The sequence below is a fragment of the Littorina saxatilis genome, linkage group LG7, assembly GCF_037325665.1.
Source record: "Littorina saxatilis isolate snail1 linkage group LG7, US_GU_Lsax_2.0, whole genome shotgun sequence".
Lineage (NCBI taxonomy): Eukaryota > Metazoa > Mollusca > Gastropoda > Littorinimorpha > Littorinidae > Littorina > Littorina saxatilis.
The window spans coordinates 55364116-55378401 of NC_090251.1; the positions used below are offsets into that span (position 1 = coordinate 55364116).

The window sequence follows — 14286 nt, forward strand, 5'->3', positions numbered from 1 at the left end:
CACACACACAAGCTTCCTTCACAGAACAATGTCTTCGTGTGTTCAATTACAAATACAGCACATCACTCAATCCACCCTCGCCCCTCCCACCCCCCTCATGGAATTCAGTTACAGATAAAGATGCTATTCGTGTGACAAAATTGAAGATTTGGTTTGTTTTGGAATAAATTTGGACAGCGTTCTGCGAGTATTATGTTCAACTTCTGGACCCAATAGTTGAAACCACTTTGGGAGCCAATACCAGAACAAAGAAACGACACACACACAGAAGACCGAAAACACACAGAAAACCGTAAGACGAACGTGGGTAAATTCCAGTAGTCTCTACGAAAAATGGTTTATAGAAAGCTGAATTAACATCCTTAGTCTTCGAGTATTTCGCTATACTTTTATCTTTCCCTTATACTTTCAGTAATCTCTCTACCATCAGCACCAAGCCACCAGCCGAGTTTTAATGTCAGGTATCCTGAAACTCAATCTGCCTGACAATCTCGAATGACAAGATATTATCTGTCTGGTACCTAGTGAATGTCCTTTCTATGTCCCTTTGTACAGTTCGCGTGTGCTGTAGTCGGCTTACACTCTTTTAGATTATTCATCACTGAGAGAGAGAGAGAGAGAGAGAGAGAGAGAGACTGAGAGAGAGAGGACTAAGATTGTTTGCGTGTGTGCGCCTTTAATTGTGTGTGTGTGCAAATCCCCAGATACTGATAGGGGGGGGGGGGGGGGTTAGAGTGAGTGTATGGGTGGGTGGGTTGGAGGTGTAGCATAAACAGACTGCGGACTATGTTTTTAGTAATAATTAGGAATTAGTAACAGACGAAACCTCATGTCTCTAGCTTAACTGTTTCAGTCGCTGCTAACTGAGGACAAAGACACGAAGACCCTCTGCGTGCACACCCTCCGTGTCACAGTAGTATCCATGCAGAACAATCAACTAATCTGACGTGTACTAGGGGATCCTTTACGTCCTCACAGAAAGTTTTCCTTAGGGACATGAAATTGGTGATATGCTAACAAATCTGACGTGTATTCTATTTCTAGTCGGAACGTACACGTCATACCTGTCTTTTATATAAGAACTGACTACTCTCTTCTTAGTCTTACTTATGTTTCCCCCGTTGTCAAAATGATGCATTAAGGTTGAACTGTATTCTATTATTCTCACTATAAATGAGACGTCATATTTGCAATCTGTTTAGGACCCATTACACTAACTTAGTCTTTAAGTGTGACGAACACGGACTTATGCTCTGATTACGTCAGAATCACATCAGTGTGTTTTCAACAACCGTCCCATACCTCAGTACAGTTAAGTTGACGAGACCTCCACCCACCAGCAATAGCGATGGTGGTGCTTGTGGTTGTTGTCGTAGTGGTGGTGGTGTGGGGAGAACATTGCTTGTGTAACAAGGATGTTAATTCAGCTTTCTGTACTGTACACTCTCTCGACCCCCCCCCCCCCCCCTATCAGTGTGTACCTTTTTCTACACGTGCGTGAGTAGTTCAGCGTCACACCTCAGTTCACACACCTCACCTGACTGACACACGCGCATGTCACTACCCCGCCGTCACACCGAGTCAAGTCACACACTGTCAGGCGCGTGCCGTGTACACGGGACCGTTGTGCGCGTGCCAGAATGACAACAAGAGAAACAGTGACAGCGGCAGAAGCCGAGAGTAGTGTATAACGGGGAAGGGAGGAGGAGGAGGGGGGGGGGATTGTGGCACGCGTCCGGGCAGGCAGCCCATTGTCAAAGCCTTCAGTCTCTCCCCCGTCAGAGCGAAACAAAAGCAGTAACCAAGCAACCGTGCTAGGCCCAGGGCTGGGGGAGAGGAAATTGAGATTTCACTACAAGCTGGTCCAGCAGCCCACATGTTTCACGCAATTAGGACGTGTATACCCACCGCACTTCTCTCTCTCTTTTCTTTCCCTATCTCGCCCACTGTCTCTGCTACTTTTTATCGCAGCATTTATGACTGGTGTTATTATTACCTCGTTTCTCTGCTTTACACCGTTTTTCTTTTATCGTGTTTTATTGTACACGGTGTGAGGGTGGGACTTGCTGACAGTATCATAACGCTGAAATGTACCTGGAAACGATAACACTTTCTGTGCTGACTGTTAACAATACTAACTTTATAAAACAGCTCTGAGGGAAGATCTATACAAAACAAGACAACTGAAAATAAGCATCTAAAGAACGCACAAAATACCCACGCCAAGCTGACATTTTCAAAAAGCAAAACTTAACAATAAAGAAGGACGTTCTAAGCACATTTAAAGTTTCAACTTTTAAGCTATTGGATGGATGGATGGATGGATGGATAAGATTTACAGTCCAGTGAGGTTACCCTCATGGAAATTCGGGCTGCTTTCTCCCCGGGGAAAGCGAGCTGCCATACATACGGCGCTACCCATATTTTTTGTTGTTGTGACAACAACCTGAAGAAGCGTGTACATCTATTTGTTTTAAATCACAACGAAAATGGCAACTCTGCATTTAAATCAAATGCAGAATGAATATATATTCAAAATGACCCCTCCCAAATCAACAACTTAATGATCTCCGCCCTGATATGGCCCTTCGTGGTCGGCTGGGCGTTAAGCAAACAAACAAACTTAATGATCTGCGCTGAATGTTTTACGGATGGTCCCAGCTGTTTTCATGCATGCTTTCCCTTGTCATCATCACTGTCACCTGCAGTTAAGCAACCAATTAGCTAGCAGCACTCACAAGTTATTTAATTAAATCTGCTCTCACCTGCCTCCACTACTACCTGTAGGCATTCAGGACCGATACTCTGGGGCCACACTCCCTACTTTAACATTGTCCACTGCTGAGCAGTAATTTAACTACGGTAATTGGGGAAGTAGGAAAACTCCTGCAAAAACTCTGACCAAACTGAATCAAAACAAGGTCTGGCAGAAACAAAAGCATAGTCCTACACCTGTCTTTATCATTATAGAGTAAAAACCCCTTCATTTCAAGTACAACTTGTTCATACTACCACTAGAGACAGATTGAGATGAAGTTGTAGGCATAATACAATTTATCGCAAAAACTCTGTTCAAACTCAAACAAGGTCTGGCAGAAACAAAAGCATAGTCCTAGACTCCTACACCTGCCTTCAACACTTTAGAATAAATCCCTGGCTTCTTTTCAATTACAACTTGTTCTAACCAGGGAAAGACTGCGATGAAGCTTTGGTCATAATAGTTACTACTACAGCTGACACCCCCCCCCCCCCAATTAAGACCTGAGTTTTTCAGAGTTTCTGTTCATAACCTCTGTAAATCATGCATCTACATTTTAAGACTCCCTCTCTTTTAACTTAATTTAAGACCCGATTTTTGGAGGTCTTAATACAGGGTTTCACTGTACTTACTAGCCCAATATCTGTCAGTCTGACAACTGCTTTTCATACCAGCAAGATCCTGATAATCAACTGATAATGACAGTACTGTGAGTGCCATTGTCAACATCCAGTGTTCATATATATGTAGTACTAGTAGTGTAGAGAAAGGAAGTCTCTGTGCATGCTTGTTTCACTCTGCTCTCTATGACAACTGTAAGAAAGTCATCTTAAACAGTAATGAAACCTTGATCTGAAGTTATATGTTTCCATCAGTGAGAGATTCCAAGTTTTGCACATTAGGCCAAAAAAAAAAAAATTGTCTGTTTCTGGTCACCCGACCGACCCTAAATTTCGGCGCCGACCCTAAACTTTTTTTTTCCAAACTCCAAAATTTTGGTTTTTTTGGTGGTGGTAGAGGACAGGGTGAGAAAATGAACAACAAAAACGTGTGAAAACGAAAGTCCGCTGACGATTTGTAAATGTGTTGAGTGTCTTGTCTCTATGTATAGTGAATCCAGTCTCTTTGCGCGATTTTTAAAGTTAGTTTTATTGGTCTACATTTGGGGGTAAAAAAAAAAAAAAAAAAAAAAAAAAAAAAAAAATCCCGACCTACCGACCCTATTTTTTTTAGCCATGTTACCAGAAACAGACAATTTTTTTTTTTTGGCCTTACCAGACAGTTGTGAGTGTGAAAAAGTCATCATAAATAGTAAACAAAACTTTAACTGAAATATGTTTCCATCAGTGAGAGATTCCCAGTTTTGTACATTACCAGACAATTGTGAGTGTGAAAAAGTCATCATAAATAGGAAACAAAACTTGATCTGAAGTATGTTTCCATTTAACTTAAGTGAGAGATTCCCAGTGTTGTGCATTACCAGACCAAACTTTCATTTTGCTTGTAAATTAATGTCCATGCCTTATTCAGAGCAGTTTTTGAATACAGCATATATATAGTTTGTCATCATGACTGTAGTCTATATATGATCAGCATGACTTTCTGTAAAAGGACAGAATTACAGTACGTTTGTTGTAATGTAAACTTACTCAAAATCAACTGTCTTCAAGTTATAACAATGTGAACAGCTCATTTGCAACTTATTAATAAACTTTCTTTCTTTCTTTATTTGGTGTTTAACGTCGTTTTCAACCACGAAGGGTTATATCGCGACGGGGAAAGGGGGAAGATGGGATAGAGCCACTTGTCAATTGTTTCTTGTTCACAAAAGCACTAATCAAAAATTTGCTCCAGGGGCTTGCAACGTAGTACAATATATTACCTTACTGGGAGAATGCAAGTTTCCAGTACAAAGGACTTAACATTTCTTACATACTGCTTGACTAAAATCTTTACAAAAATTGACTATATTCTATACAAGAAACACTTAACAAGGGTAAAAGGAGAAACAGAATCCGTTAGTCGCCTCTTACGACATGCTGGGGAGCATCGGGTAAATTCTTCCCCCTAACCCGCGGGGGGATATTAATAAACACCCCCTTCAAGCTTTACTGAAGAGAAAACACCTGTATAGATTTTGCCACAACAAGACTAAGTTGTTGCACTAGGATTTTATTTTTAAATCATCAGCTATTTCAGTAGTTAAATGCGTCCGACAAAGTTTTATTATCAAGTGTTTTTTTTATGTCATACTATCATGCAGTTCAAGTTCAACTCAGTAGTTACTGATCAATATTTAATTATTTTTTGTATCAATTATAAATCAGTATCTGTTACAAGTTTACAGAAATACATTTAAACACAAATGAAACATCAGGTCTTGACATTGTCTCTGAGAACTTCAATCAAGCTAGCAATCTGATACAGCAACACGACTATAATGTGTATTTCTTTATCATAAACAGGTCTGAAAGTGGCGAGTATGGCGTGTAGAAACATGTAAATGGCGAGTAGAAATGTTAATCTACTCGCCAAATGTGAGTAAAGTTGCTGAAACAAATGGTTGGTTTGGTGAGTAAAATTTGCTCTCTGGCTAGTAAATTATGAAAAGTACTAGCCCCATTTTGTGGACTTTCACTGTTTCAGCGGTGATACATTTATTTACTGATGTGTTTTTCAATTTTGTTATGTAACTAGCAAAACTGTCAGCTGCATGACTGATCAGATGGCACACTTCGGTAAAATGTAACGCTGGATAAAGATCGCGGTACTCCGGTAGTAATCAAACTAACAGTAACAGTCAGAAGAACCTTCACTATGTACATTCAAAGTCAAACCATAGGGACAGCTCTGGCACAAAAGTTGAAGCACATGTATTGTTTGAGTAAAGGTTGGTTATAATGGAAACAACTCTGAGTCCGAGAGAACAATGCAGTACAGCACACTATCTTTGCTGACAGTGACACTGACTGCTAATAGTACTAGTACTAATACTGCGCAGAGAGTCTGGTAGTGCCTCCAGGCAATTTTGAACACAGACAGAAGAGAACAAGTTATAGAGAGCATAGAAACAGAATAGAAAGAACAATGGATGTGGAGATTGCCCTGCAGGTTGCTGGGACTGGAAGCAGTTCAGGCTAAAGTGTAAAACTAAAAATACTGTGCAGCCTATTGCACTATAGATACTAGTACATGTACTACTGTCTTGTGTCTATATTATACAGACAACAAAGAAAACAGACAAAAATAGAGCTCTAGAAGTTTATTATTACACCAGAAAAAAGGCATAGGTTGAGAAACACAAATATGAAACAAGAAAGTACAGAAATGTGTGACTACAAGTACAATACAGATCTATAGTGAGATACACTAACAGTATTTCACTTCACAATCACAGAGAATAATGATGATGACTGTGAGTGTAATACAAATCTAGCAGAAAGAACTACTGAAGCAGAGCATCTTTACAAACATATAAACGAAAATAAAATAGTAAATAAATCATAAAACAAAAGTAAAAAAATTGCAAAACTGACAGAAGCCACCAAAAGCAGAAATAAAATCACAGGAAATGATACATGTATACACTTTGATAAAGCAAGCATAACACAAATAAGCCACCAAAACACCCACTTAACAACACCAAATATAAAGTTAGTGACACAGTATTTAGAATGAATATTCTGAGCTTTGTCAGATTAAAATAAGTTTGTAATTTATTTTTAAGAGCAAAAGAACTGATATTATTATTATGATAACCAACACAAAAAGCTGTTGTAAATCTTCTCAGTGGTTACTTTTTGAAGCACAAAAAACGTGTTGTTTGTGAAATTCACTTATTCAGGCAGATATGACATTTTACAATACCAAATAAATGACAATTGCGCATAAGAATTAAGATCACTACAAAAAACAGCAAAGCAAAGCCTTTGTTGTCCAAAATTAGGTATGAATTACACTTGAATGATGAAACATAAATTTTAAGATGCTGTTTTAAAATTTAAACTCATTTTAAAATGAGAGAACATGAAGAGAGCACTTGTTATAAAATGTTCATCTGAAGATGCTCATGACACTTTTTGATAGTTACTTACTGTTCTTAATTTCTCGTTTCATTAACGATCAAAGGAAACTTGTCGCATCCTACAAATTGCAGTTAGCACTGTCAGATTAATTGATTGCTAACAATGATTTTTATACTCCTGATTGCGAATTCATACGATAATTCTGGACCACAATTTACATAGGCTACATCACCACTCATCATAAGCAAAAAAATACTGACGCTATTATTAACAATGAAAAAAAAATATAGAAAAAAGACGAGGTACCTGAAAAAGAGAAATTCATCAGAAGTGTACTACTTACACCGGTGCACACACCCACAACACTGAACAGTGAAGCCACATGTATATTGTACGTAATATCCACCGAAAACGACAACAACCAGAATGAAGCGTTACCTGCGAGGCGTAAGGCAGACATTCTTTGAAACTCCGGCTCCTGCAACCACTTCCACATTCGGCGAAACGTTTCACGACCCGACTTAAGTTTGCTCCACGGTTTTGGATTCCGCAACAGGTCCGACAATGTCCCCTGACTCCTGCACAGTACCCGTTGCGCGAACACTGCCTGTGGGATGCTGTATCGCTTCAGCTCCGAACTTATTCTCTGCGCCAACTCTTTCGTGTTGATTTCCTCGATTTCCTGCTGCTGCTTTTGCATGTCGAGCGAGGTAGACGGACGGTCTCGCAGAGGACTTTCGCTGTGTGGTGACGGTGTGGGTGCGGAGTGGATGAGGCCGTTGACGGGGACCATCATGGGGGTCATGGGGTTGGGGGAGTGCAGGGGCGACCCCGGGTGGTCCACAGGTAACCGCATGGGTGACGAACTGTAGGATTCAAAGGTAGGTGATCCCATTTTGTGTTCGGATTTGACACTAAGTCCATTCTGTGCATACCCGTAGGACAGCGGGCTCTGCTGGTATTGGCCGTTGGTGGACATCATGGTCATGGCTGTGGCACCCAGGGTGGGTCCCATGTTCATGGCACCCATGCTCAACTTGTCGTGGTACCTGTGACCATAGGTGGTCATGTCCATAACAGCTCCCCCGGTGTTGATGTTTTGTGGCATCAAGGTGAAACCGCCGGACACATTGTGGGGGGACCCCCCGACATGACCGCCAAACTTCTCCGACACGGAGGAGATAGGCGGCAAGGGCTGCAAAGGAGTGAGAGTAGCATAGTTGTTGGGACTGGTGCAGTAGCTGGGACTCATCCTACCGTTCAGAGTGTGGTAGGTCACGTCGCCCATTTGAGAGCGGAACTCTCCCGCGTCGATCATGCTGCTGATACTAACTGGGATGGCTTCCGCACGGGATATAGTCGGCTCAAGCTCCTCGTCCGCGGGGCTGGCGTAATCCGGCTCGGCCGGCGACTCTGGTCTCTGACTGGTCGCCGAGCCCGACGAATCGCTGATTTGTTGATCGGCAGGGAGCTCGCTCATGTTTTCCATCGTCATTCCTACAATCAACAACGATCGAACAATAAAGAATGATAAACTGTCACTTCTAGTAACCTTTGCTACAGCCTTGCTGGTTGGTTCGCTCGGCTTAGGGGGCTATTACGTACGCTTGAGGACAGGCAGGCAGCACCATCGCCAAGCCTCCATGTTTGGACAGCTGTCACCCAACGACCTGCGCACTGCCGCGCTGCGCAGCCCCAACCACGCTCTGCGCATGCGTGAATAATTTACCGCGAAGACGTAAAGTTTACCCTGGCTCGAGTCTGCATCTGCTTAGCGCCTCGCGCTTTAGTTTTGCCTTGATCTGCGAAGAATGCACATGTTATCTTTCTATCGTTCGCAGCAAGAACTTGGCAAAGAGCTGAAATCTTTAACCCGAGCGGTGCGACACACGACCGCAGCTCGCTGCCAATTCTTTCTTTTCTCCGTTCCCCAATAAAAGGCAAAGTTTATCGGGAGGTTCCTACTTTCAGAACTAATAAATATGCATTGCGATTCCCCTGCATTGATTTCATATCGAACTTTACACCGAGGGTTTGACGATTTTAACAGGTGTGAAAACAGCTGCAATGATTTTCGATTTTGTCAGAAAGGTTCGATATGCCACCAGTATAATAAGACGGCATTGCCGAGATAGCCACTGCCGTCCCTCCGCCGCTAGCCGGAGAGCAAATCTCCTGTCCGCGGCGATGCTCTCGGGGGGTCATAGTGTCAAAACGAAACTTCGAGTTCCGCGAAATAAATTTGCCGGCGTAAATAAGCTGGTGACTAGTTCCTGTGTCTGATACAAAACGGAGTATTTTCATCGGTGAATTATTCACGGTCGCTGACTCGGATTTTACTGTCTCTGCTTTCACCTGTTCGGATAACTGCGGACTGGGAAAAACAAGTCTGTGTCTGTGTCGCTTAGTTACAGCAGGGGAGAAAAGCAAGTGCGACCTGTGCTGTGTTTTGAAAGTTACCGCTGGATTTATCAAAAAGTGGTATCGCCGGGCTAAGTGTTTGTCTTTTCCTTTTCTCTAAAAAACAAAAAATGAAAGTGATCAGTCAGTGATACGCAAAAAAGGTATGTGAAACGATTTAAATATTGTCACGTCTTAGTTCGCTACTACTTCTTTTGTACATGCATGATGCTTTTGAAGTAAAATAAATTAAAAAAAACAAAACAAGTCAAATTAAAATATTCAGTGACGGGTATTCAATTCAAACGTTTCAGTCGTTAGTAGGACGTACACGACACTCTAGTACATAATTGCTTTTTTGTCTCGACTGATTAGTCTTGAGAATTTTGTTTTCACTGCTATTGCTCTTTTCCCAGCAAAGTAGACTCGCACCTCGAATCAGGCTGTGACCATTTTCCCAATTAGAGTCATCTGTAATTACAAAACCCACGGTCTTTTTGTTTGTCAAGTCAGTCTCTCTTTCCACCGGCTTAGTTTCCTTTCTTGTTGTTTTTCTCCTTTGTCTTTCTTTTAAAAATGTGTATTTTTGTCTGACTACGCGGAAAGTAATCTCAGTTACATTCAGCGGCAATAAAAATTGTCACGGGAAACAGAATGCGGGGTTAAAACGCAGTTCCTGAATGAAAATCGCTGCTGGCGGCCGCTCGGATTTCACTGTGACATCAGCCAATTCCGGCACTGAAGTGCAATATTTTCTGTATAATGGGCCGTGTGCATCCCACGTGGCACAAACGATAAATATATATATTTTTTAATATACATTTAACTTTTTTTCTGTCTGCTTTCTTTCTTTTCTTTTCTTTTTTGTTCTGTTTTTTATTGTCTGTCCTTTTTATTTTATTTTGGTTTGTTATTATTTTTTTATTTTAAATTTTTTTTAATGGTTATTTGTCTGCTTTCCCATTTTTCTTTCTTTTTATTTTTTAAGAGTTTTTTTCCCCCCTAAATTTGTTATTGCTACTTTCTTGTAACAAATATGCATGTCTTTAGTTTTCTGCTCATATTTCCATTAAAATGTTTCATTCCGATGTCTGTTTATTTTCGTCTTCTTATTTCTGTCAAAGTTCCAGCAATAAATTAGCAAAACTTTTTGTTTCTTAGTTTAGACATGAGTGTGGAAAACAAAGGCGGTTGCAAAATGCTCCTTATACTTATTTGAAACAACACACACCAAAATACAACAACAACAACAACAACAACAACAACAACAACATTAAGCGTGTGCAAAGTAGTTTGAAAATAAAAGCCATGCGTCTAGGCTTTTATTTTGGTAATATCAAGAGACGGCGAATAACACAGACAATTAAATACAGGTAATAAATACACAAATAACAAATGATCGTTACTTTTTTGTTGTTAGGAATAGAAGTTAAGAGCAGAATCGAGAAAACGAAAAATGAACGATAGAGTGAACCTACGGGGTAAAATAACAACAAAGCAAGCAAACGAAGATTTGCAAATTGAATCAAAACGTGAACCACTGACTATCTCATACAGAAAAAGAAGAAAGAAAAACAACAACAATAAAATGAATAAGAAGTAAAATACAACGGCAATGATGCAATAGCTAAAAGTGCTTTCCCTGCACCGTGTGTACAGCAACACCAAACATGTTCTACCTAAGAATACCGGCAAAGACATCCCCCCCCCCCTCCCCCCCCCCCCCCCAAAAAAAAAAGCAGAAAGAAGTGTAAATTGATAAGTAAACCAATGTAAAGATATTAACATTTCGGGAAGCTATATTCTCTAACCGACGAGCTATAGTAAGGCGTATTTTCAGTTGCAGAAGCATCGTCTCAGACCATACGTCTGTGCCCCCTCTCCCCCCCCCCCCCCCCTGTTGTTGTTATTGTTGTTTTAATGTTGTTGTTGCTGTCGTGCATCTTGTGATCTTGTGATCTTCATGTTGAAACTTTTGTTTGCGTCCATGCCCCCTTTCCTTCTGTTTTGTTTTATGAAGTCTCCTTTGTCTTAACTTTTCACTGCTGATCTTTCAACAATCTTTTATTTCTGTCTTTTATTTAAGGGTATAGAGTCAAACTAGTCCCACGCACACGTACGCACTCTAAATCTCTCTCTCTGGCATTGTCCACCCGATTCTCATTCTCCTCACCACCCCACCTCACCCACCCGTCCCTCCCACCCCGCCCCAATATTATCTCTGCCCACCCCCCCCCCCCCTCCTTCCGGCAACCCTACTCCACCCCAAACACTCTCGGGCGACAAGCAGCACGACACAACAATCCAATCACTCGACCCATTGCCCCCATGCAACACACGAACGTGACAACAAAAGAAATCAGCACAATAAAGTCATAAACAGCCGCAATACTCTCTCTCTCTCTCTCTCTCTCTCTTTCTCTCTCTCTCTCTCTCTCTCTCTCTCTCTCTCTCTCTCTCTCTCTCTCTCTCTCTCTCTCTCTCTCTCTCTCTCTCTAGAAAATGGCATTGCGAAGAAAAAAATGATAAAAAAAGCAAAAAAATAAACAAGAAAGATAGATAAAAGGTCAACGACAGAATTTTTTATGGAGCTGCTAACGGTGTCTCTGAAAATTGAAAGTACCTGTGAATGCTACCAGACTTTAGTAGGGGTTGGGGTTCTACCCGACCCTCAAAGAATCAGCACGGTAGACACTCTGCGTGACAATGGGGATGAGTAGGAAAAACTGAAAGCAAAAAATCTACAACTGTTTATGAAATGTGTCTGCTCTTAGACGTTAAAAAGGGTGGGGTGGAGTTTAGGGGGGGGGGGGGGAGGGGTTGTCTACCTGACACTCAAAGAACCGGGTAGCCCAGTTGACGGACGGCATGACAATGGAAAGTTAAACAAATGCAGAGCAAGTAATTAACGGTGTCTCTGAAAACGGAGAAAAGGTGTGGTTGCTTGAAAACGTTAATAGGTATGGGGGTTCTACTTGACACTCAAGGAACTGAATAGCGCGGCAGTTGACTGCCTGAGCCAGGGAGCACAAAAAAAAAAAAAAAAAAAAAAATCACACACACACACACACACACACACACACACACACACACACACACACACACACACACACACACACACACACACACACACACGAAATATTCCAAAGCTGCTAACGGTGTCTGCAAATGGGAAAAAACGGCGTGACTGCTTGGAGTCTTTAGTGCGGATGGGGGTTCGGGGTGGGGTTAGGGTTTCTACCCGACATTCAAAAGAACCGTTTAGCACAGATGATAGACAGCATGGCAAAAAAGAGTAAAACACAAACAAACAAATAAAACAACAACAATCGAGAAATGCTAACGGTGTCTCTGGAATGGAGAAAAGGTTTGCTTGCTCCAAGACTGTAATTCGGGGCGGGATATGGGTGGTGGGGGGGTGGTGGGATGGAGATTAGATTTCTTCCCGACACTCAAAGAACCGGGTAGAACACTTGACAGACTGCATGACAATGAGAAGGAAAAAATCCACTTATTTTTTGTCATGCGCGCTGGCACACGACTGCCACGCGACCAACCACTCAAACCGGTTTCGGTTTCTGAAAGCCCTTGAAAGTGAAAGGAGAAAGAAGTGACGTTGACGAACGGTGAGAGCGCAAAACTATACCTGGATGGCATGGGTGGCTAAATATTTCTCAAAAGGCGCACGCTAGACCATTGCTGGTTGGAGAAGTAAACCACGTGCACAGTCTGCGTTATTTTTACTCTGAAAATAGGAGAAAACTGTGGAGATAAAAGAGAATAGAGCATTTCATTATTATTTTATTCAAACGGCAAACACCAAACTCTCCTCAGCTGTGTGTGTGTGTGTGTGTGTGTGTGTGTGTGACAATCCCTATGATTTGTACATCAGTTCTTGACTGTCACTGTCATCTCTCTCTCTCTCTCTCTCTCTCTCTCTCTCTCTCTCTCTCTCTCTCCCTCTCTCTCTCTCTCTCTCTCTCTCTCTCTCTCTCTCTCTCTCTCTCTCAACTCGGTATCGGACAACCAGTAGCGAGAACTGTATTTCCATGTGATTGTGTACATCATACGGTTCCGTTCGAAACGTTTTGTACTTCGATCTCCCTTCTCCCCCATCCCCACCCCCCTATGCAAAGGGGCTGTTAGCCTATATGCAATAAACCATCCATCCATCCATCCATCTCTCTCTCTTTCTCTCTCTCTCTCTCTCTCTCTCTCTCTCTCTCTCTCTCTCTCTCTCTCTCTCTCTCTCTCATGCACAAGATCCTACGTGACCAAGCACCCGAATGTCTAACTCACTTGTTTCAATCAACTCCTTCTCGGTATTCCACCTTCAAGCATAATCTGGCCTGCCCGAAGCCACGCATTGACATATTAAAAACTAGTCTTTCATACTCGGGAGCGTAGTATGTCTGGAACTCCCTACCTACATGCTTAAAATCGATCAGTAACCTTAAAACATTCAAAACACGTCTGCAAAAATACATTCAAACATCACTTTAATGTGATGTGCCTGGTTGCTCAAACGTATGTATGCCTTCTATCCTTCTGGGACGGGGATATAGCTCAGTTGGTAGCGCGCTGGATTTGTATTCAGTTGGCCGCTGTCAGCGTGAGTTCGATCCCAGGTTCGGCGGAAATTTATTTCACAGAGTCAACTTTGTGTGCAGACTCTCTTCGGTGTCCGAACCTCCCCCCGTGTACACTACATTGGGTGTGCACGTTAAAGATCCCACGATTGACAAAAGGGTCTTTCCTGGCAAAATTGCTTAGGCACAGTTAATAATTGTCTACCTATACCCGTGTGACTTGGAATAATAGGCCGTGAAAGGTAAATATGCGCCGAAATGGCTGCAATCTACTGGCCGTATAAAATTTCATCTCACACGGCATCACTGCAGAGCGCCTAGAACTGTACCCACGGAATATGCGCGATATAAGACTCATTGATTGATTGATTGATTGATTGTGTCTTGCTTCAACTTGGTGTGTGTTCTGATAATGTATGGTTGTATTGCCCGTATTGTGATATCTGTATATCACATGTCTGTAAAGAATGATCTTAATCTTATATTACTATTATTGCGTGTGTCTGCGTTTCAT

The 14286-nt window shown here is 41.8% G+C and overlaps 2 protein-coding genes across 7 annotated transcripts in view; one reads left to right on the plus strand and one right to left on the minus strand.

Annotated features, from left to right (window-relative positions):
- The window catches only part of LOC138971844 (one cut domain family member 2-like), an 84795-nt gene extending 76376 nt beyond the window's left edge, over positions 1-8419 (minus strand). For all 4 annotated transcript variants that reach the window (XM_070344676.1, XM_070344674.1, XM_070344675.1 and 1 more), the window contains exon 1: positions 7222-8419. In XM_070344676.1, coding sequence (XP_070200777.1) covers positions 7222-8278 — 1057 coding nt within the window. In that variant the 5' untranslated portion in view covers positions 8279-8419. The remainder of the gene's footprint in view (positions 1-7221) is intronic.
- A 493-nt stretch (positions 8420-8912) lies between these two features.
- LOC138971848 (tRNA (guanine-N(7)-)-methyltransferase non-catalytic subunit wdr4-like) overlaps positions 8913-14286 on the plus strand; it is a 204013-nt gene continuing 198639 nt past the window's right edge. For 2 of the 3 annotated variants that reach the window (XM_070344679.1, XM_070344680.1), the window contains exon 1: positions 8913-9347. The gene's annotated coding sequence lies outside the window, so the exon portion shown is untranslated. The remainder of the gene's footprint in view (positions 9348-14286) is intronic. The other variant, XM_070344681.1, reaches the window with a different exon arrangement.